We start from the raw sequence: 22,044 nt of genomic DNA, 5'->3' as shown, positions 1-22,044 counted from the left end.
CTTTTCTTGTGCTGCATTGAGACACCTTTCACAACTATTTAACCCTCTGAACCCTGAATACTGAGAAACTTGAGTGTCCATGTTCCATAATTATATTTTATATATTATTATTATTATATAAATTATTTTCCAGAATTATTATTATTATTGAGCACTTTTGGGGTAATTGTTTTTTGTTTTGTTGTGTTTCATTACTTAACCATTTTGTTATTTGTTTTTGTTTTTTTTTTTTGTTTTTTTTTTTTTGTTTTTTTTGTACTTTGTAATTTCTTCCTAAGTTGGTCATTGCCTTCTTCCTGTGCTTTTGAAATAAATAAAGCCAATTTGACCAGGTTTCAAAGGGTTAAATATATGATATTTGCTTTAATAAATCCGACTGAACCAGGGAGAAACTTTGCACAGCTTGAATCTTCTCTTAATGAGGGGTGGTGGTGGAGAGATGTTGATGAAGGTTCTCAGTCATCCAGGTCATGGTATCCATAAGTTCTGTTTCGTTGGCAAGTAGACTAGTTTCAGTTTCTCTTCAGCTCTCTTCAGTTTCTTGAAGACGTTTCGCGTCTCATCCAAGATGCCTCTTCAGTTCCAACCAACTGGAAGGGAGTACAGGCGTTAAACCCTGTGTAGGTGTGTGCTACAGAGTCAAAAAGGCCACTTGTGAGTCATTGGCCCAAATCGGATAGTGTGGGTTGATGGGTCTCGATGTGTCTAGGTGTGTAAATGAGTGTTGATCCTTCTGGGGAGGGAAGTGGGTGATAATAAGTAGTGTTGTTGGTCGCCTCCTCTGTCTCTTGAAGCCATCTATGCCAAACTGGAACGACCATCTTTGAACTGCAGCACACACCTACAAAGAGTTTAACGCCTGCGCTCCCTTCCAGTTGGTTCAAACTGAAGAGGTTTCTTGGATGAGAGGTGAAACGTCTTTAAGAAACTGAAACTAGTCCAGTTGCCAACAAAACAGCACTTTTTGCTAAATGAGATCATCTGATGTGTTTCAGCTGCGCTCTGCTTTTCAGTTTCTGGTCTGTTCTTCGGTTTCCCTTGCTGAATGCTCAGTTTCCAGGGGCCTCATGTACAAAGGCTTGCGTGAATTTGCTACTGAAACATGACGTACGCTGAAATCCAGAAAACGTCATACGCACAAAAAGTCAAGATGTATGAAACGGTGTGCACGCATGAATCCAAGCACATTTCCTTTGTACATCCCACTCAACATGGAATTGAGCGCACGTCTATCAGTACCAGACTCCTCCCTCTCCACGTCCCCATTTACATATGCAGATCAATGTATATAGGCCCTGCACGTAGGATTCCCCTCTCTGCACCATCACATAACACAAACATAAGTGATGAGTAAAACTGGGAAGAGAAAGAATTATTCATTTCAATTTTCCCTATTTGCTTTCATACAGTTACACATACAGACAGACGTGTTGCCGTGTAATGTGACGCTCTCTGTGGGTAACGTGATCTGGGGTACTATCACTGATCGTGTCTTATATTAATGGCTACAGACATGTATGTATTTCATCCCATTTACATTCTACAGTATTCATTTATACTTTTTCGCGCGAGTTTTGAAAAGTGAAATGATCGGGGGCAAAGATAATGTTAAAAGGGTTTTTATAAAGTGTTAGGCTATATGTATAGCCACAGTATACTTAAATACGCTCACATTTTAGATGCATTAAAGTTGTATCATATAAAACGTTTCCTCATGAGGATATCACACTGGTACTGAGGATTGTAAGCACCTGGCTGGCTTTATTGTCCATTACCTCTGGTGGCTTAATGGAATCGTGCGTGTCATCTGTTCATATTATCGATCACCTGTTTGAATCCAGGCGGGGATCTTTTGTTCATGTCGTCTCTGGACAAGTAATGATATTTTCGTACTAAAGACGGCTGATAGGTTCATGTTGGGATTTGTTGGGAACAAAAATATCGCCCAGCAATAGATTCATGTCATGATGTTTCAGCAGACACTGTCAAATGAATGAGATAGTGAGGCGAAACTTTTAAAATGTTTATTTCCTGGTTTGTCGGCCTGTTCTCAGAGGCCGCGCCTACAAACACGTCTGTCTCTATCGCCAGTTCATCCGACCATCAGTTGTCATCGTGTTGTCATAACATCCTCTTGGTCTCTAAACCTGCATTCTTGGGGTGCTGGTGGCTCAGTGGATAGAGCAGCGCCCCATGTGCAGAGGCGCTGCGCAATTTGCAATATCTTCTTATAATGCTATAGCTGCCATTGTTGTTATTGTCTGCACCATTTTGGGCACGCCTTTATATACACTCAGATAAATGCCTACAGGTGGATGTGTTCAAAGTTCATCAGTGTGTCTGTGATGTGCACGTCAGGAGGAGGAATTGTGTTGACATTATAAACAGTTTCCCAGCATCACCCGTGTGTCGCCAATGGATCAAAAGCAGTAAAAATGTGCGTACGCCAGCCATGAAGTTGGCGTGGAGCACCGCACATTTCCACGGTCATTTCACTCTTGATACATCTGAACGTGAGCGTGGAAAAGGCCGTACGCCTCCTTTTTGTGCGTATGCACCCTTTGTACATGAGCCCCCTGGGGTCTGAGTGGCAAGTTCAAACAAAAATTGCCCGTTGTTGAACTTTGTGTGAATGTTGTTGGTCTTCTGACCCTGTTTCTCTTTCCTCGCACCTTTTGTTCTGTCTGCACCTGAAACTCTCTCACCCTATACTATCCTTTTTGACATCTTGGTCTGCTGTTTTCTCTTACTGCTGTCCAACCCTTGTTGTCAGATGGGCTGTTCTGTTGTCTAAAACACTTGATAGGTGGACAGGTTTATATTATCAGAGGTGAGTGTCAGTCCCTGCCGCAAAGTAGCGTGTGATCGCAGTTGTATTCCGGACCTTTTTGTACTATCTTCATGGATTTTGGTCAAACGCAACACATTTTCCATTGGTCACTATTTGCAATTTACCTTTTTAACCTCTCTATTTTACTCTAGTTACCAGGTTGTCCGGGTGATATCAGAAAACCATCTTTCACAAGAGACAGAAACAGAAATAAAAATTTTGATTTTTGGGGAATGAGAAGAATGTGACAACCATGAAATTTACAAGCACAAGAGCCATTGCTTAACTGTACTGTCAGGCACTTTTATTTCTAACTGGGATTTGTTTATTTAACTTAGACAAACAGTTTGACACTTTGGGAAATGAGCACATTCACTTAACCGTCTGAGAGTTGGATGAGAAGATCAACACCACTTTCATATCTGCACGGTAAATAAGAAGCTGAAGCCAGCAGCCGGTTAGCTCAGCATAAAGACGTAACAAAATCCCTCCGCTCCAGCTCCGCTTATTGCCTCGCTCGTACTGTGTCTGTAATATGTAAATAGTGCAGCACGTAACCTTTAGCTAAGCTGATGGTCGCCTGGCTGTTGCCTCGTAATAATTTGATGTTCACACTTCTCCACACTGGATTTTTTTTCTTTGCATCATTTATTGCCTTCAAGCAATATCAAAAAAACAAGTAGATTTTACTTTTTTTTTAACAGACCCCATAGTTTTTTAAACAAAGGCCTCTATGAATCGTTGCTTCGCGGTATTCCGAAAACTGAAAAAAACAAAAAACAAAATTAAAAACCAAGTACTGTTATAATGCCTGTGATATTTTAGTGTACCAACACATACACACTTCGTGTCAATATGGAGCTAGTGGTATGACTAGTACTAGTACTGACTCCAGGAATTGTAAGAAAATCATACTGTACTAATATCAACAGATATGTACAAATTTGGGTGCATGACTTATCAAAGGAAAACGGTTTGTGAGAACAGCCTGCTGGAATGACTTTTTGTCACCAACTTCTTGTGGGAGGCAAACTAAAAAGGCATTCTATTTAGGCACAGCGCCATCTAGTGAATTGTATTTAGCATAACATACCTAAAGAGAATTGTTAAAAAGCTTGTGAAAGCTCAGTCAGGTTGAGTTAGGCTAAACACATTTTTCATTACGAAACACTAGATGGGTTTCCAATAACCGTCAAATTGCGCAAATTAAAATTGCAAATATAAAATAAGTCTAATGGAAACACATACATTTTGAAAAATCTCCCACATATCACAAAAAAGTTTTTATGCTCACCTGAGGTGGTATTTTAGGTGATTCCAAAAAGCCATATTTCACAAAACTGTAATGGAAACACTTTTTTGGCTTTTCTTGGTCACATGATGCTATGGCTATGTGCTTGTCAGCAGGAACTGGCTCCGTCATGGCAGGAGTTACCAGAGGTCTTATTGCATCACATAACTCTTCAAAAGTTGAGCGGATCATCCAGAAGTTTGAATCCACAATTCCTCTGTGAAATCTTAGCCTATCACCTCCCAGAAATCCCTCATACCTGACCCCTCACATGTATAAGGCTAATATGTGGGAGCTAATGACAGCTAGTGCGGTGGCTGCAATAGAGATAAAGCTGCTAATGTTTTGAACATCCATTGCCATGCTTCTTTGAATGTTATCGTCAGAGGAGAAGTCACACAACATCACTCAGTGGAAACGTAGTCATCTTGACATTTCAAAAATATTGCTAAAGTTTTGCACAAATCTACAATGGAAACCCACCTAGTGACTCAAAATACACTCTACCAAACAGTTTAGCAGAACGCTTTGAGCATCATAGCGATCTTCTCATCCAACTCAGGCATCACGTCTCTCTCAAAAGGTGATTAGCTTTGTTTCCCTAATGTAAAATCTGGTGCAAAATCAACATTACTTGCAAAAAAGAGCAACAAGAACTAACTAAAGCAATAACTTTTACACATTTATTATTTCAATGTTGCTCCTTCACACACACTTTAAATGTGAAACACTTTTCCATGAAGATAGCTGCTTGTTGTAAATGCTGTTCCCTCCCTTTTGGAATGTACAGTCGTGTGCATGCAGCCGTGCAACCGCTCTCCTCGACCTTTGCCGTGTCACTCCTGTGTTCGTGCCCGTGATGCCTGCAAGTCTTTCATGTTTTCACTCCAAAGTAACACTTTTCATGCTAAGTCAATCCAGTTTGCTCGGTGGCTGACGGCCAGCTTGAAGGAAACGCTGCGCAGCATCCGCTGCTGACTTTATTCAAACACTACGGCATGCTTTAATTTTACATTTTTTAAATTCTGCTCACAGCATACGGAACAGAAACAGGACTTCTGTGACCGAACAGAGCATAAATATTCATCTGAAAGACACACCGCACTGCCCTCCCATTAATTACTGTGCTCCTTGTATTTCTGAATGTCTGTAACTAATAACTAGCTGCCAGATTTTCAATATTGTTTGTGCTCTCCTGAAAAGCGTATACTGTATATAAATTGCATTTAGAAAATAGTCACATCTGGTAACACTGGAAAAAAAAAATCTTTGTGCAAAATCCTTACGGAGGCCTTGATTGACTTTGTGCGTCTCACAAAGTGGAAAGAGCGTCGGTGAAAGATGCCGAGCAATTTCAGGGCTCCTTTTTTCCTCTATCATTTCAAAACAGTACCAAGCCAACAAGTCAAGTTAATCATCAGTCGCAGCCCCTCTCATTCAGCAACAATACCAAAGAGCCATGCATCACTGCTGCTGACCACTTAAGACATCCACAGCTCTACAGAGCCCATTCAGCGGCAGTCAAAAAAGAAATCAAGGCTATTTTTTTCACTGTGCTTTTATGTCAAAGAGAGCAACTGAATGTGTGATTCAAGGCGGTGAGCTCGGCGTTGGAAGGCAGCTGGCACTCGACAGCATGAAAGCCTCGGCAATTCATTCCTTCTACTCCCTCTCAGACAGGAACATAATACACAGCATTATTATGGAGTATGGTTGTAGACGAGGGGCGAAACACTCTCAAAGACCCATTGTGATTGCCAGTCTTGCCTCGTTTACTTTTCCGTTGGATTTTGTGGCTTCAGTTTATATCATGATCTCTGGCATGGAAATGAGGGGTGAAAAAGGAAGCGGTGAATGCGGAATCACTTGATAATGCCAGTGTTTTTCCTTTTTCTCCTCTTTGTGGCTCAGTGAATGAGATTTATTGGGAATGTGTTTTAGAATATGCACTGATTTACAATAACATCGGAGCAAATCAGCTGGAAGATTATCAGTAACACACTTGCTCTGCACTAGATGTACAGTCAACTCTTGAATACTGCTAATGAAACTTGTCCAAAGATTAGGATCTCTATTTGATTAGAAGGATCTTTGGCTCTTGAGCTAAATGTATTTTTTCGTGTCTGCAAGGTTAATCTCATTGTTTGGATGCCTTACGTAGTAAATTCTGAAAAGTTGATTTTACTTAAATGTATGAAACCGATTACCTTGAAAATGTAAGTAAACGTAACTATTAATGTTAACTTATGTTTACTTTATATCAAGTTGTTAAATTTACTCAAAATTTTGTGTAAATGCATTTGCAGAAAGTGCTGTAAATGCTGACAGCTAAAATGAATTCTAAACCCAAACTAAAAATGCAGAAATGTCAAACAAATGGAAGCAGAACTATGTTACATAAAGAAAGAAGAGTTAAAATACAACAATAGAGAACCTGGAGGCTAAACAGTAATAGTGTTATAGGAGGAAGTTGAAATGATTAGAAAAGGTTTTAAGATGAATGCATTATATTTTAGAAAAGCAATAAAGCAGAAGAAAATAACAGAAATTTAAATATCCTTAAAAAGCAAAACATTTTGAATGGTTTCTGTCGCTAAAGATATACAGAAGTCGTAGTCAATCAAAAATCTTCAAGCAGTCGCAGGAGCATCAATTGTAGTAGTGGTAGTAACAGTAGTAGTAGTATAAATGAGACTAACTTGGTTTGCTGAAGTTGCTAACGCTTAGAAAGAACAAGATATCAATTGTCATTTTTTAGTTGCAACACCTTCGGCAAGGCAACTGGTTTCCAAGATTACTTTAAGCAAAATCAACTTGTCACTTTACATTGTAGAAATCTGCACTAGTCATTTTGTACCTGCTTTTAAAAATTCTTATTTGTTAGCAGCCAACTCAATCACCAGAATAAATGTTCGAGCTGAACATTTTTGTGAACCATGAATATGTTACATTTGCGCTATATGTTGTAGTGGATAGGTTTAAACTTTAGATTTCTTTTTTTTCAAAAACACTATAGTTACAAAGTTAGTTTAGTCAGATTTCAGCACAAAAAAACACTGGTTGTAGTTAGTCAAAGATCAAGTTTCAGCTTTAAGTACCTGCATTTTGTGGCATGAACTTAGTAGGAAAGGCAGTGATGTCTTGGGAAACAACAACCGCTTTTGTGGCACTATTCAATTGGAAAGTGGCAACGTCTTAGTTAACAATGGCTTTTTGTGGCGCTAATCAAGCTGGAAATGTAGCGATGTCTTGATATAAAATGACTGCCTCTTTCAGCAGTATCTTGTCTGAAAATGTAGTTATGTCTTGGTAAAAAAAACAAAAAACAAAACAAGACACGCTTTTTATGGCTCCATCCTGGCTGGAAACGCAGCAATGTCTCAGGTAAATATAAGTGCTTTTCCTGCTACTATCTCAGCTAGAAGCAATTTCTCCGTAAGGTTCCTAATGCCACTTATCCATCAGGTAACACAGCAATGTCTCATTAAAAAAACACCACCGTATTTTGTGCCACAATCCCAGCCAGTTTTCATTCCAAACTTGTCAAATAGCTCTGTTTAGTCAGTACTTTTGGTGTAAGAATGGACAAAAGGCACCTCCCGTGTGTCCATTAAAATACTGCTGGACGGCATTTTTAACTTTTAATCGTTCTATCCAGGCAGGAACAACAACAATGTTTTGGTAAAATTCAACTGCTTTTTTGGCAAAATCCCAGCTGGAGATGCCGCAATGTGTTGCTACAAACCACTAACATTTAGTGGCCAAAAAAACATTGCTTGAAACAAAAACAGAAAAAATAAAAACTTTGGTCTGCAGCTTGGCAGGTGTCTTGCCTTGGCCCACATTAAAATGAGAACGGCCCTACTGCAAACTGAAAAGTCTTTCCTTTGTGTTTAAAAAAAAAAAAAAGTCATATGATGACATTGTAGGAACGATCCTTCGTGAACATGGATCCACAAAAACAAACAGTATGCATGTCAGGCCAGTAGTTGGCGGTGTAACTTTGTAATAACACACTATAGAAGAAAACCACAGCCATGCGTCAAATGTGGCTGTGACGTCACTGTTCTTACAGGATCCGCAGATTGCCAGTTTACACGGTGACAGGAGATTAAAAAAATTACACTCTGGAGCCTGGTTTTAAAAGTTTGCGTTTTCAGGCCCCCCAAATGCTGTTGTCGTGTCAACAAAAAGCCAAATGGAAAAAAAAGTTTTACGTTGCATGTAAGAACTCTTGCTGTGTAAATGGTCCCTAGGTGTCACACTATCCACCATCCCATCCACCTCCAGATGACAAAGTTAGCTCTTATAATATGACACATCAGAAATACCAATATGATTTGTATAAAAGGTAGAAATGTAATGTATGTGTGGTTTGCTGAAATGAACAATGCCAACATTTTCTTCTTGACACTGGGCTGCTGCAGCAGACATGCATCATGTTTTGGGCAGAGCAAGTTTTGAGATGCAATACTGTTCTCTCAAACTGTACACGTTATGTTATGATGCTAACATTATCTATTAGTCCCAATGGATCGTTGAGAGCAAGCTTCAATCTACAACGATGACAAGAAAAATACAAAAATAAAAGTGCACAACAAGAAGAGTAATTAAATAATCTAGCCAATGAAAAGCAATTAAAACATAATGCTTAAATTAAAATATTTACAATTTAAAGTGAGATTAGAAAAGCTAAAAAAAAATCATTTAAGACAGTTGCAGACTGTGACAGAATTATTGGTGATGAGAGCTCTGAAATGACCAATGGATACAAGTGAGTTTTCAAGTGGATTATAAGATACTCCATGTATTAGGGGCAGAGAAAATAATAGCAGCTCCATTTAGGGCTTTGCTGATTACGAACATTAAATTTAGCTCCATCTGTTTTAGCAGAAGCTCCTCAGCCTCTGAGCATAGGCAGACATATTACTAACTTTTTCTAGTCCATTTTTATCTTCAACATTATCCCCTCCTTCAGGTTAGACATACAGTAGTTGCATAGCAACAAGACAGAAGTAACGCTCGTCGCACCCTTTGAGGTGTCGCTCTGTGTTATCAGACTCGCAGCTGTGCTTTGTGTTTGATCAGGAGAAAAAAAAAACGCATCCTATGTGGTCATGATCTTATACATCGACGGCAGTGACATTATTACAGGAACAAATGCTTTGTTGGAAAAATGGGTCACACTTTGTGCCAGAGGAAACAGCTGCAGCAGGTAGCAATGCTTGTAACATCCGCCAGCGTCATAACAACCCACAAATGTAATAAACCACAAACATAATACAAATCTGCAGCTTTTAATGTAATAACCCCACAAATGTCATACATTTCCCACAAACACAATACAGATTTGTTACGTTTATGGGAAGGTAAAAAATCTTCAGCTTTCAAAATTGTAATAACTTCCCACAAATGTAACAGGAAAATGAAAAACAATCTCTGGTCGTTGTTTGTTTATTTACTCATACACCTGCCATAATGAATCATCTCATTAGAAAATATCTGGGCAGAGCGGGTCAAAACCTGTCAATTTTTTTTAATTGTATTTTATTTTGTTTTGTTTTGCTTTTATTTTATTTTGTTTCGTTTTTTTTAAATGTTATTTTATATTTTTACAAGCAGATTTGTATTATGTTTGTGGGCTGTTATTACGTTGTTGAGTGTTACAATGCTATATTCTAAAGCAAATCCACCAGAGAAACACAAGGACCATGCACAAATGATTCAGCACTCAAGTCTGCTGTAAATTAAAAATAGTTGTATAAGTTTTTATCATTTCCCCTCTGATTGTCTCCTCCGCCTGTTTCTTGCTCAGATACATATGTTAAGCTGACCCTACTGAACTCCATGGGCCACGAGATGTCCAAGTGTAAGACGTCCATCTGTCGAGGTCAGCCCAACCCCACCTACAAAGAGACGTTTGTCTTCCAGGTAGCTCTTTTCCAGCTATCGGACGTCACGCTCATCCTCTCCGTCTACAACAAGCGCAGCATGAAGCGCAAGGAGATGATCGGCTGGATCTCACTCGGCCTCAACAGCTCCGGAGAGGAGGAACTCACCCACTGGACTCAGATGAAAGAGTCCAAAGGACAGCAGGTTTGCCGCTGGCACAGTTTGTTGGAGTCATAATGGCCAGAGAACAGTAAGTGAGGAGTGTGCATGAGAATAACTGCGCAGAGCAGTTGTCGACCCAGATGGGCGAGAAATGCTCAGCTGGGGTAGAGGAATGTGACAGACGTCCAGGGAAGCAGGGTCAGTGGAGGTAAGGGAAAATACACTTTGCACAGTAGAAGCATTTCCATGGCACTGTTTGTAAAATCACTGGCAGCCATTGATTCGTTAAACAGTTATGCAGTGAGTAATGTGATGTCTTTTTTTGCCTTGTAATGACCTTGAAGTTTTTGTAGATGGCACTTTGTTTTTATCTTTTGAACTGGTCGAACTGGGAACTGTTCCAAGAATCAGGTCCTGGATAACATAGGTGGGTTTCCATTAACCCTCAAATTGCACAAATTTAATTGCAAATATAAAATACGCCCAATTGAAATGGGTCAAATTAGAAAAAAAACCCCTCAATTTACTGTAAAAAAGTTTTTACGCTTGCATGAGGTGGTATTTCAGGCCATATCAAAAAAGCCATATTTTTCAAAACTGCAATGGAAACAATTTTTTGGCTTTTTTAGGTCACATGATGCTAGGCTTTGTGCCTGTCAGTAGGAACTGGCTCCCTCAGGCATGATGCAGCAGGAGCTACAAGAGCTGTTAATGCATCGCATAACCATGAAATCATGGCCTATCACCTCCCAGAAATCCCTCATAGTCGGCCACTCCCACATATATGGGGCTCGCCTTTCCATTACGGCTCCATAACACGCCTATGTGGCCTTTGATTGGAAATAATGACGTCTAGTGTGGTGGCTGCAATAGAAATAAAGCTGCTAATGTTTTGAACATCCATCACCATGCTTCTGGGAATGGTATCGCCAGAGGAAAAGTCGCAGAACATCACTCGACGGAAATGCAGTCAGTTGTTTTTCTAATGACATTTAAAAAATAATGTTTAAGTTTTGGGCAAATCTGTAATGGAAACCTGCCTATTGTTAAGCACATCATCGTCTGATAATTTTGTGTATCCACACCTCCAGCTCAAACAGCTGACATCAGGATTATCTCTAATCTCACCAAAAAGTTTACAACATAAAACATGGCCCCTCTCTTTTTGTTTTTCTGCCTTTGCACATTAAGTTCATGTCATGAATAGAGTCTTTGTCCAAGGAAATAGTTTTCAGTTTAGAGGCCAGAACATGACAGGCACGTACACTTTTCAAATTAGTAGTAGTTGGTTATTTTTGATTTGGACTTTGCACCACCACCGTTAAAGGCCTCAAAAACACACTTTCTAAGTCAGTGTCTTTTTGTGGAATTTGCACTTGGTCCCACAGAAACACAAAATATTCCATTAAAGTTAGAACAGCTTTGGTAATTTTTTTGTTAAGAGATTTCTACATTTGTGCTCTTGTTTTTCCTTATTGGTTTAAAGTGGGTGTGGCTAGGGATGGGGATTGAGAAGTTGTTATTGCTAACGATGTCATTATGAGCTCTGCTTATGGGTCCAATTTGTTGTCAAATTTTTATTGATATCTAATCAATATTCTTTGTGGAAAAAAAGTAGGTCTTTCCCCTCTATCTTTGTTTTTTTCCCCTCGCTGTGCAGCAAGCGGCCCAACTTCTTTCTTCAAGCATGCTGAGTTTTGGCTGTTTTTGGGCCAGGTCATTTCTGACAACCCAGAGATGGCAACGTTGGCAGACATTTACAGTTTATTTGGCCTGGTTCTGAGGAGTCACTTATCCCGAGTCTCAGCTTTGTTGGGTAATCGGATGTGGCCCGACCATTCTCTGGCATGCCGCATTTGGGCTGATGCTGGGCCAGGACATTTTGGCTACCTAGGGATGGGAAGGTTGAGATGGTTGAGAGCACGCTGTAAGCAACAGTCTGTCATCTTTTAAATTAGATGAAATGAGGAAACATTTGTACAGCATTCGTTTTAATGTCTTTCTTAGTCAAAGAAAAATCTGCTTGGGCCCTGTGCATGGTGCAAATGTTTTAACAGGATGTATACCCTCAGTAGAAGAGGTACTGCTGGGTTGGGAAGCAGTGGCATTCATGCGTAGATTGTCAAACACATGGCATTCATGGAATTTAAAGCTGCGTTGCGTAGAAAAATGCTTTCAGCATGTTGTTCTTATTTGGAATGATCATTTTGCAGACTTTACAAGCATTACTGTTGTAATCTTTCATTGTAAAATGAAGTTATGCTTTGGACAAAACAACGAATAACTGTTAGGAAAACATGGCAGCATTTAAAAAAAAAACAATACAAAACAAACAAACAAAAAAAAAAAAAATAACAGAAAGAAGAAACTGATAAGCTTGGAGGCAATTTGGAAACCAGTTCTTGATTCCCATTCCAAGGAGTGGCTTACTTGGAAATAGGTGATGTTATGTATTACCATGCAACAGGCAGAGTTAGACAGGCAACAGCTGAAACAAAATCTTACTTATGGAATTGTTTGCTTATCTTACCTCAAACAAAAACCACACCCATATTTTTTGAGTGACTTACTCTTAGTAAATATTAAGTCAAAATTAGTCATTTTCACAAACAGTTTTTAAGTAATTAATGACCATTTAATGTGATAATAAAGCACTTTGAAACCAAGGTGTCATGGACTTAATGCGATTTCCATCATAAAGGAAACCACGTTCCCCTTGGCTACCTAGCTAATTACCTTCTTGTTTGCCCAGTAAACAGGGCAGCACCAGTGGCATGCTCTGCCTGAGATAAAATTAAAAAAAAAAAACACTACCTGTGTACTTTCTTCTTAGCTCTTATGTTCAAATTTCTTCATATGTCTGTTGTTTGAGCCAGAGGTGTGGTTACATGAGGTTACCATCACTGCTTATGCTAGCTTACCTCTTTATCATGTATTAATCACAATCAAATCTTTACTTTTGGGCTAAAATTATGAAACACGCCACTTCTTACATTCAGGGAAAGACTTTACACTGAATAATAAATATGAATGATACAACAGCTCTCCAAAAGTGAAGCCAAAACATCCTGATCGCCCACTGCTGGCTTGCTGCAGTATAGATCATAAACCCCAAATGCTTCATGTTAGCAGATGGAACATAGGCTGAATTGAAGTCAAAACTTTAGGTTTTTTTTTTCGATAGATTGTTTCTATAATTTTAGGTAGTTTTTATCATGCTGATGCTTCTTTATCTGTTAAACTTTATGCCTGTTGGCTGGCAATAGTTGAGGCCAGAGGCATTAAGTTTTCCATCCATATATCCATAGCATTCTTGTAAACACAATATATGAAGGACAGCCAGATGGAATTTCTCTCCAATTCAGCTCAATGATGACGGGATTAGATTTTGGTAGTTAAAGGTCAAGTTCACTATGACCTTGCATTGATCTCATGAATGGAATATCTCAAGAAGGCCATGGGGGATTTCTTAAAATTCGGCACAAACGTCCACGTGGAATCAACGATGAAGTGATTAGATTTTGGTGGTCAAAAGGTCAAGGTTACTGCAACCTTGCATGTATCTCATTATTGTGCATCTCAAGAAGGCCATTGCGGTATTTCTTCAAATTTGGCACAAATGTCCACTTTGTGTCACGGACGAAATGATTAGAATTAGGTGGTCAAAGGTCAAGGTCACTGTAGCCTTGTGTATGTGTCTCATTTCATGAAAGCAAGAGCTCAAGAAGGCCTTGAGGAACTTTCCTCAAATTTGCTAAATTTTCCACTTGGACTTAAGAATGACCTTTGAATTTGGTGGTCAAAGTTCAAGGTCACTGTGACCTTACAAAACATCTCTGTGGCCAGAACTGTAGAATTGATATGTTACTTATAACAGGATCATGGGGGCTTACAATTGTAAGGCAGTAATTCTAGCTCTGAAACATTTTGTTTTAATTAGTTATTTGATCATATAAAAAGGGGGTGCAACTTCATGACATGACTGACAGCTGTTTTTGCCAATCATTGATGCTGCTTAAAATTTGTCGGACAGCGGGAACTCGATAACGTGGTGATTGCTACTGAACAGACTGGTTTCAAATGACATAATTAACGCATTATTGTAGCACCTGTAACTGGGGTATTTGGCTTCATTTTTGTACAGTAAGAAGTGGAGAGGCATTGTCTATCTTTATATATAGTCACTGGGGAAGTAGTGAAACAAGTTTCATAAATTGAATATGGATACAATTTAGTTTAAATCACCATGTTGTTACTCAGTACGTTTACATGACAGTTACGCTGTGCTACAGTTATAGTTCACTTAGGTCATTTAATTGGACTACTGTCCTTGTCACAGTATATAAGCACCGGGAAGGAACTGATTTATTGAGGGAAGTATGTCCGGTTGACCTGTTACATCACATTCCAAACAACTTAGCAAACGGAGTGAACGGTGAAAACGTGGATAACTTTAGGGCGCTGTTCATTTCATACGTACTCTAAGCTTTACTTTGTACCTTCATCTTGTTTTGTTTTTGTCTTTTCTTCATTTTCATTTGTGTTTTCCGGCCTTCTTTTACGAATTTATGCAATTCGACTTACGGGTCAAAGTCTGGCGCAGGGACTATGGATCATAAGGAGAACATTTAAGCAAGTTCCAGTCCGACTGAGGCGTATACATGAAATATTTAATCACCCTCCAACTGCAATATCTCGGTGTGTTAGTCCAGCTTTGAGAAATTCGACTTAGTACGATTTCAGTCGGACTAATGTACTTACATGTATTTTTGAAGTAATGTTTTATTCAGACTAGGACAAGAATTCGACTATTTTCTGACATCATGTAAACGTACTGACTGTTGCTGATTATTACTTTGCTGAAGTGTAATCGTTACATTCCAATGTGTCTACTGCAAATTCATTGTCCTTATTTGTTGCATTCACACGTGCAGGGGTCTCTGGGCTGAAAGGAAAGATATTTTATAATAGCCAAGGTAGCGTTGGCCATTTTGGATCGGCTTCCAGAGAAATTATGAAGAAATTATTTGGAGACTTGAGCTACACTTTCTTGAATCCCTCTCAGTCGACACTGCCGAGGCAAAACATTTCACCTTTGTCTGAACCGAAGTTAAAAAAAACAACAAACCATCAACTAAAATAAATCGAGGTATTTTTGTCAGGCAAATAAAAATGTGTGACATTTAACCTGACATCACCGACAGAGGAAGTGTCACAGTTGATGTTGAGATGCAGTTCAATAGTGATCTCCGAGAGGCATTTCATTAGATATTTTCTAGAAAACTGACAGTCTGAGATATGTTTTGTATAGACACGTGTTACTGTGGCAGTGGTGTGATCTCGAGTTTCCATCCACTATTCAAAAGTCACACAGAATGTCAAAGGCATATTCAAAGACACTTTTTATCTCTTAAACAAAAGTAACTTGGTCACACATCACAGCAGTGAAGCGAACAGGTGAGAAGAAAAACGTACCTGTTCCTCTCTTTGACCTGCTCTGGTGCTAATAAGTGCTGCGGCTGCACGCACACAATCCCTTGCCTTATATGGGTTCAGTCAGTTCATAAAATTTCTGCAGAAAAACAGATACGTACACGCCCTCAGAGCACACAGACCTGCATCCATAATTACAGAAAGCACACACACAGCAGCACTCAGCCTCACTGGAGGGAATTCAGACTGTTTTCACAGGAGCCACAGTGTGCATTGACAAACTTGCAGAATGTCTACAGGCGAACGAGCGAGTGAGCGGGTTGTATTTTTAGCCGCGGCCACTTTCTCACTTCATTTCATTTACAGACAACAGAAAATACATATACTCTTTACTGTGCCTGTGGTTGTGGTGAAAGCTAGCTTTGTGCAGTGTTTACCAAGTGTGTGTGTGCGTGCGTGCGTGTGTTGACTGGAATGGTACAGTAAAGGGGAGCGTGGGGGGTCGTGATATAGGTAGTTGTTGCATTTTCTCGTGACAATTTCTGACTTTAATTAGAACAAAGTAACCCAATTCTTGATTGTCGGCCATATACTTTATATACGGTAAATGTTTTCTTATCTATTTTTGTATCAATAACTGGGAGGAGATTGTGCTTAATAGTGAGTCGCATTTTAACCCATTCTGCGAGCAATACTGTTCTGGATTGGTATTGTTTCTTCTTTGTGTTTTAGAGGAGCTATGCCTCATAGCTCTGGTCCTCTTCACATCCCCTGCTCTAAAACCAGAAAGGGAATGTGTTGGAGACCAGCAGAGCTCGTCTCCAAACAATCTGTCAAGACTTCTCAGCTTTGATGCTTTTTAACAGTGTGAAACAGAAGCACAGCCTTTACAGCACAACAGTGAAACACACCGTGTAATAATAGATAGCTCTGGCAGTACATGTACACATACACATCATATTGTTTCAAACACAAATTCACCAAAAGTAAAAATCTACAATATTTGTGATCAGCCAGGATCATTTGATTTGACTTCAGTAAATTAATTAACTAGCCATTTAACAACCTGCGGAAAAAGGAGAGTTTGTTGTTGAATCAACAGAAGGTGTGCAGGAATGTAAATCCTCAGTGAAGATTTTTTTTTTTGTGCATCTTGGACTACAAAATAATGGTACAAAGAATTAACAACTGAAAACTGAAACTGTATGTAACACATACACTTTTCTTAGAGCACCACACATCCAGTTATTAGTTCTGTTAAAACTAGATATTGCTCCCAACGTACGGAAGCTAAAAAAGGCCAGAAGGACTGAATTTAAAGCATCGAAACATGAATGTTAGTTCACATTAATTTAAATTCCCCTATAAAATATTTGCAGTGAGCCATGCCATAAATTTGACTTGGGTTTCAAATTCAAATAGAAAATTATGATTAGATGAAAGAAAAACTGCATAGAGTGGTGTGGGGATGACGTTTTTTTGTAAGTCGAAGCAGTTAGCTTCACCCTGGTTCCCTTCTCAAAAAAAAAAACAAAAAACTAGGAGTTTTTTGTATTGGATTATGAAGTATTGCAGATGGTAAAAAAAATGAAATCACCAGAAGTAAAAAGCTAATGTTTGGATGTAATCAAAATACTACACCACGGTTGCATTACTTAACGTCACCACTACCACCAAGCTGAGGAGCCGTGTTTGGCGTGTTGACGTTCTGTAGCCACTTGGTAGTGACAACTGTCTTTTTTTAAACATATACAGGCTTCAAAATGTATGAGTTGTGTATTTACTGATACATTTTATGTCATAGAGAGTCTCTTTAGCTTGTGTTAACCACAGACCTTATTTTAGGCATCTAATTTAAAAACCCATTAAAAAAAACATTGACTTTAAGATAAGGGAACCTAGAGTGCTTAAATGCTAACTCATTTCTAGGTTTTAGGACTCATTTCTGCAGCACTCTATGCTGTTCATGTCAAATCTAAAATTTCAAGTTGATACAAAAAGAGATTGGTAAAGAGGCCAAAATTCAAGAAACAAATGAAAAATTTTAACCTTGTAAATTTTGTACCTCTTCTTTGAAACCCTGGATTTGAATTTTATGTTTGAACTTGTAAAAAATAATTTAAATTCAAACCACACAAACTGAAACAGATGGTTTTCAAAGTGAAATGCTAAATTTAAATGTTATTAATTTCAGTTTCAACATCAAGTATTCAGCAGTAGTTATTTTTACAATTTGGTACTCAACTGCATTCAAAATTCAGGCTTTTTATGGCCTTTATTTGCTTTTGTACAAAATAACTCAAAGGATCAGTAGAACAATCTTCAGGCTCTTTGTTCTGGTAATCTTTTACAAGATTTGTTTCACTAATACGGTTTCAAAACAAAATGTTTATGCTTTGCACTTTGGGTTCCTTTGCTTTCATTTTCTTGATACATTTTGAACAGTCTCCTGATTTTGAATGCTGTTTTAATTGCTGATTTTTTTTTTTTCTAGTTTGTAAACTACCCATGCCACAGACGGCATCGGTGCCTTACTGTTTTTCACTCAGAGACTTTGTGTCACAGTGTCTTAATGTACTTGTAAATGTACTTTTCTTCTGTACTTCAGGCTGGGTTTTGATTTGTAAAATGTCTTACAAAATGATTTATGATAGAATTTATATGTGATGATATTATTGTTTAAGAAAGAGCAAAATTTAAAAAAAAAAAACAACTAATTTGTGTGGGGGCAGTTTTTTGTGTTTGTATTTCATCATTTTTTATGTGTGTCTTACCCTAAAGCGACTACACAAATGTTGATGTGAGCAAACATCAACTTTGTATTCTGTACACAGTGTTTAACCTTTTCACATTGTACAAGTGTTGACTCTTCTCACGCTCTTGAAATGTTAGCTTTTGGTTAATTTGAGTTTTATACACAACTCTGCCTAGATACAGCTTTTTAAAGGGATAGTTCACATCTTTTGAAGTGGGGTCGGATGTGGTCTTTAAACATAGTCATAGTCAACATAGTCATTGTATTAGATACAGTGGATGTCAGTCGGCACGTCCCCAGTTCAGAGAAGCAGACTGGAGTTCGACACAGCAGCTAAGCAATGTACTACTGTGGATGGGGACTAACAAAATGTATTTTAGCCACCTACAAAGTCCCACCACAAAAATAAAATATCAAAATCAGTTTAAGTGTACGCTACATTGAGAGTATTTTCAACTCTTTTACCTCTCCATCAGACAGCCTATTCCAATAGTAAAGCAGCGTGAACAACTTGTGTTTTCTCACATCAAAGCCACCAAACTCTATTGAGAAAATGAGTAATTTTAGCTCTATGAACACAGGTGCTGCTGGTTTACGGCACCTTCAGTTAGATAGTTAAGTTTGTGTGATTTTGTGACTTTGGTGAATCTGAACTAACCCTTTTAAAAGCCAACTACTACAGCTAACCAATCAAGGCAGCAGTAGGCCATTAGCTCCTGCATTCAGCAATGTTAAATGATAATTTTTCTTAATGGAATCCGGCTTTGAAGAGAGCAAAAATAATTATGAAATATTTTCCTGTACATTTTTAGTAAGCTAAAATGTATTTTAGTGCTGGCCCCCATCTACAGCATTACATTGCGTAATTTCCATGTTAGACTCCTGCCTGCTTCTCCAAACTGGGGGTGTGCTGACTCAAATCTGTTGTCCGTTCTTAACTGTCTGGATAAGTACCGCATAAAACAAAACTTCAAAAAATAATTTAAAAAAATCAGAACTAGTCCTTTAAGTCTACAAAAATAGTCACATTGCCACAAAAGAACCAACAGGTGGAGCAAGTATTGCATTTTACTGCTTATTTGGCATTCTTTTGCAAATCTGACCTTCAGTAATTTCCTGAACTTTTCATTTTTCTTGTTTAAAAGGAGGTTCTCTTCTTACTAGGAGTGGCTGACTTGCACGGTAGGTTGGGTGTAAAAAAAAGAAAAATATTTTTGTGCTGTGGGTAGAAGGAGCTTTTTAATTCTGGTGAAAGCAAAAATGAAACAAACAAAAAAAAAAGAAATACAAGGCTAACAAATATTTCTAAAAGAAAACGTTTTGGTAGAATTGTGGGTTTATAATGAAAATGCCACGAATGCACTTGTATGTCACCAGGTTATAGTTATACATTACACATTTCTTATTTGAGTCCTAATTGGATCTTGTTTGTTTTCTTAAAGCATCCAAATCAAAAGGGAGCACTTATGAGAAGTGTTTCCTCTTGGCTGATGATTTCTCGAGCTGTGTTTGATCACGCAGACAGATAATAGCTTTCATGCCAAAGGTTTTTGTTCCACTCTGCAGAGACTTTGCTCAGACTGACTGAATCGACGCCCCTGCTCGCTTTTTTGTGATCTTGGCACGAACCTGAATGTTACAGCAGAGAGAAAACAAGATCAGGGATGTAGGTTTTTACAATTAACTGTGTTCTGCAGCACATTCTCCGGCTGAACGCAGAACAAAGCGCTCAGGGGGAGAAATGCTGGAAAATAAGATTCAGTGGCTGCTGCTGAATCAAAGGGGAAATGCATGACAGATGAGAGGGGCTTGCTCCCTCCCCTCTTTTTGTCGGTCACATCCCTGCAGAGCAGATCTCCAACACACAACCCCTCTAAAAAAAGTGTTAGATTGCCTTCAAGTGCTGTCGGAAAAACAAATACCAATTCAGTGCACAGGTCAAAACAAATGGGTATTAAAGAGATATTTAGGATAAAATATGAAAATGACCACAAAGGTAAAAACAAATATTGAGAATCAAGTCACTGTAGAATTGGTGATATATGTGATTGTTGAGAAATATTAGGTGGGTCTATAAAAATACAAGAAGCCTATACTGTCAGGAATTGTACTTAATTTATCAGATTATCAGAGAAGGGGGTTGGCTGGAGTGTGATTTTTTTGTTTTTTATTCTTTTTTTTTATCTTGACTCTTTCTGAAACAACAAATATTTTTCTTGGGCCTTTCTGAGTGACTTGAGGAAAATGAAAGACCTACCATAAAAAACATTTTTTTTTTTTTACATACACACCACATAGGTAATGTTGCAGCCAATGCAATGAGCAATCAGCACAAGAATTAGTCATCACCACATTTCTTGATCAAAATGCAGATCCTCTTTAAACACGAGGTGTTAAAAGACACAGAATGTGAAAACTTGACGATTTCAGTTTTTCTAGCGTCTGGCTGGGATAAAGGGAGTGATTTTGGCGATTTTTAAAGAAACACGTCAGTGGGGTTGAGGGTTGAAAGGGAATTGAAAATAAATTTAGAACAGATTTTAAAACATTAGAATTTTTTTAAATGCTGTTTGTTAAAATAAATAAATAAATAAAACAGAAGTCCCTCCTCAGTGTTGAAAAAATAATTTGCCTTCCCCTGTTTTGCAACACCCCCCCCCCCATTAATAATGAACAATGATAATAATAATTGCTCATAGTAATGAAACATGATTATTAATTGTGATTTGAGCTGCAATGAGTAGTCAAGCTATGAGCAACAATAATTCTATAATTGACTGATGTTGGCAAAAAATGCAGAACATTTAATGGTTCCAGGTTCTCAGAAATGAGAATTTGCTTCTTTCAATTACATACTTTACATTGATTTTTTTAATCATGGGCCATGTGCTAAGGTTATTATAATATTATTAATAATTTACTTAATTAATGAAGGAAATATTTAATTTAAAAATGATGTTAGTTGCAGCCCTTGGTTTTAATTGTAAAAGTTAACTGTTCAAAACATTTTTCAATCAAAAATGCCAAACATTTGATGGTTCCAGGTTCTCAGATAAGATAATTTACTCATTTTCTTGGTCCTGCATAACTAAATGAAATTTTCGGTGTGGGGCTAAAGGTTGGATAAAACAACACTTTAAATAATTCAGACCATATCATTCATAATTTACTCAATTTATGTGGAAAATATGAATATTATATGTGGAAAATATGAATATTATATATATATATATATATATATATATATATGAATAAAATGTATTTTTTAAAAATATAGATCTTTACCAGATGGTTGTGGTGGCAATTAATGGCAATAGCAAAGCAGAGAGACAAAATCAATATTACAAATTATTTAACTGTATTAATGCCTGTAATTTACAAGCATTAATACAGTTAAATAATTTGTATAGAATTATTGGTACTATTACTAATGGCAATATTATTTCCAGGCATATTTACCATTTCAGTGCTTTGAAAACATCTCAGAAATGTTGAAAAACAAATCATAGTAAGATCATTTCTTGCTAAACTTCCTGTAGGAGGTGAACTGACAAGGCAGACTTTTTACAGACACTGTGGATTTGGAACAAGCTCAAACCGTGTGATAGAGATGTGTTGAGTCAAATGCAACACATAAAGGGTTAATACAAAATGCCTAAAATTAGTCACCATTCACTTTCA

The 22,044-nt window shown here is 38.0% G+C and overlaps 1 protein-coding gene across 1 annotated transcript in view; it reads left to right on the top strand.

Annotated features, from left to right (window-relative positions):
- syt14a (synaptotagmin XIVa) overlaps window positions 1-10,652 on the top strand; it is a 28,954-nt gene extending 18,302 nt beyond the window's left edge. Inside the window, exons 6-7 of the mRNA XM_042501266.1 lie at window positions 2,753-2,830; window positions 9,937-10,652. Of these exons, the coding sequence (XP_042357200.1) occupies window positions 2,753-2,830; window positions 9,937-10,250 (392 nt within the window). The 3' untranslated portion in view covers window positions 10,251-10,652. The remainder of the gene's footprint in view (window positions 1-2,752; window positions 2,831-9,936) is intronic.
- The last annotated feature ends 11,392 nt before the right edge of the window (window positions 10,653-22,044 follow it).

This window comes from Plectropomus leopardus, chromosome 14, assembly GCF_008729295.1.
Source record: "Plectropomus leopardus isolate mb chromosome 14, YSFRI_Pleo_2.0, whole genome shotgun sequence".
NCBI lineage: Eukaryota > Metazoa > Chordata > Actinopteri > Perciformes > Serranidae > Plectropomus > Plectropomus leopardus.
Note: the sequence above shows the minus strand (reverse complement) of the source record. Positions and strands in the feature narration are given on the sequence as shown.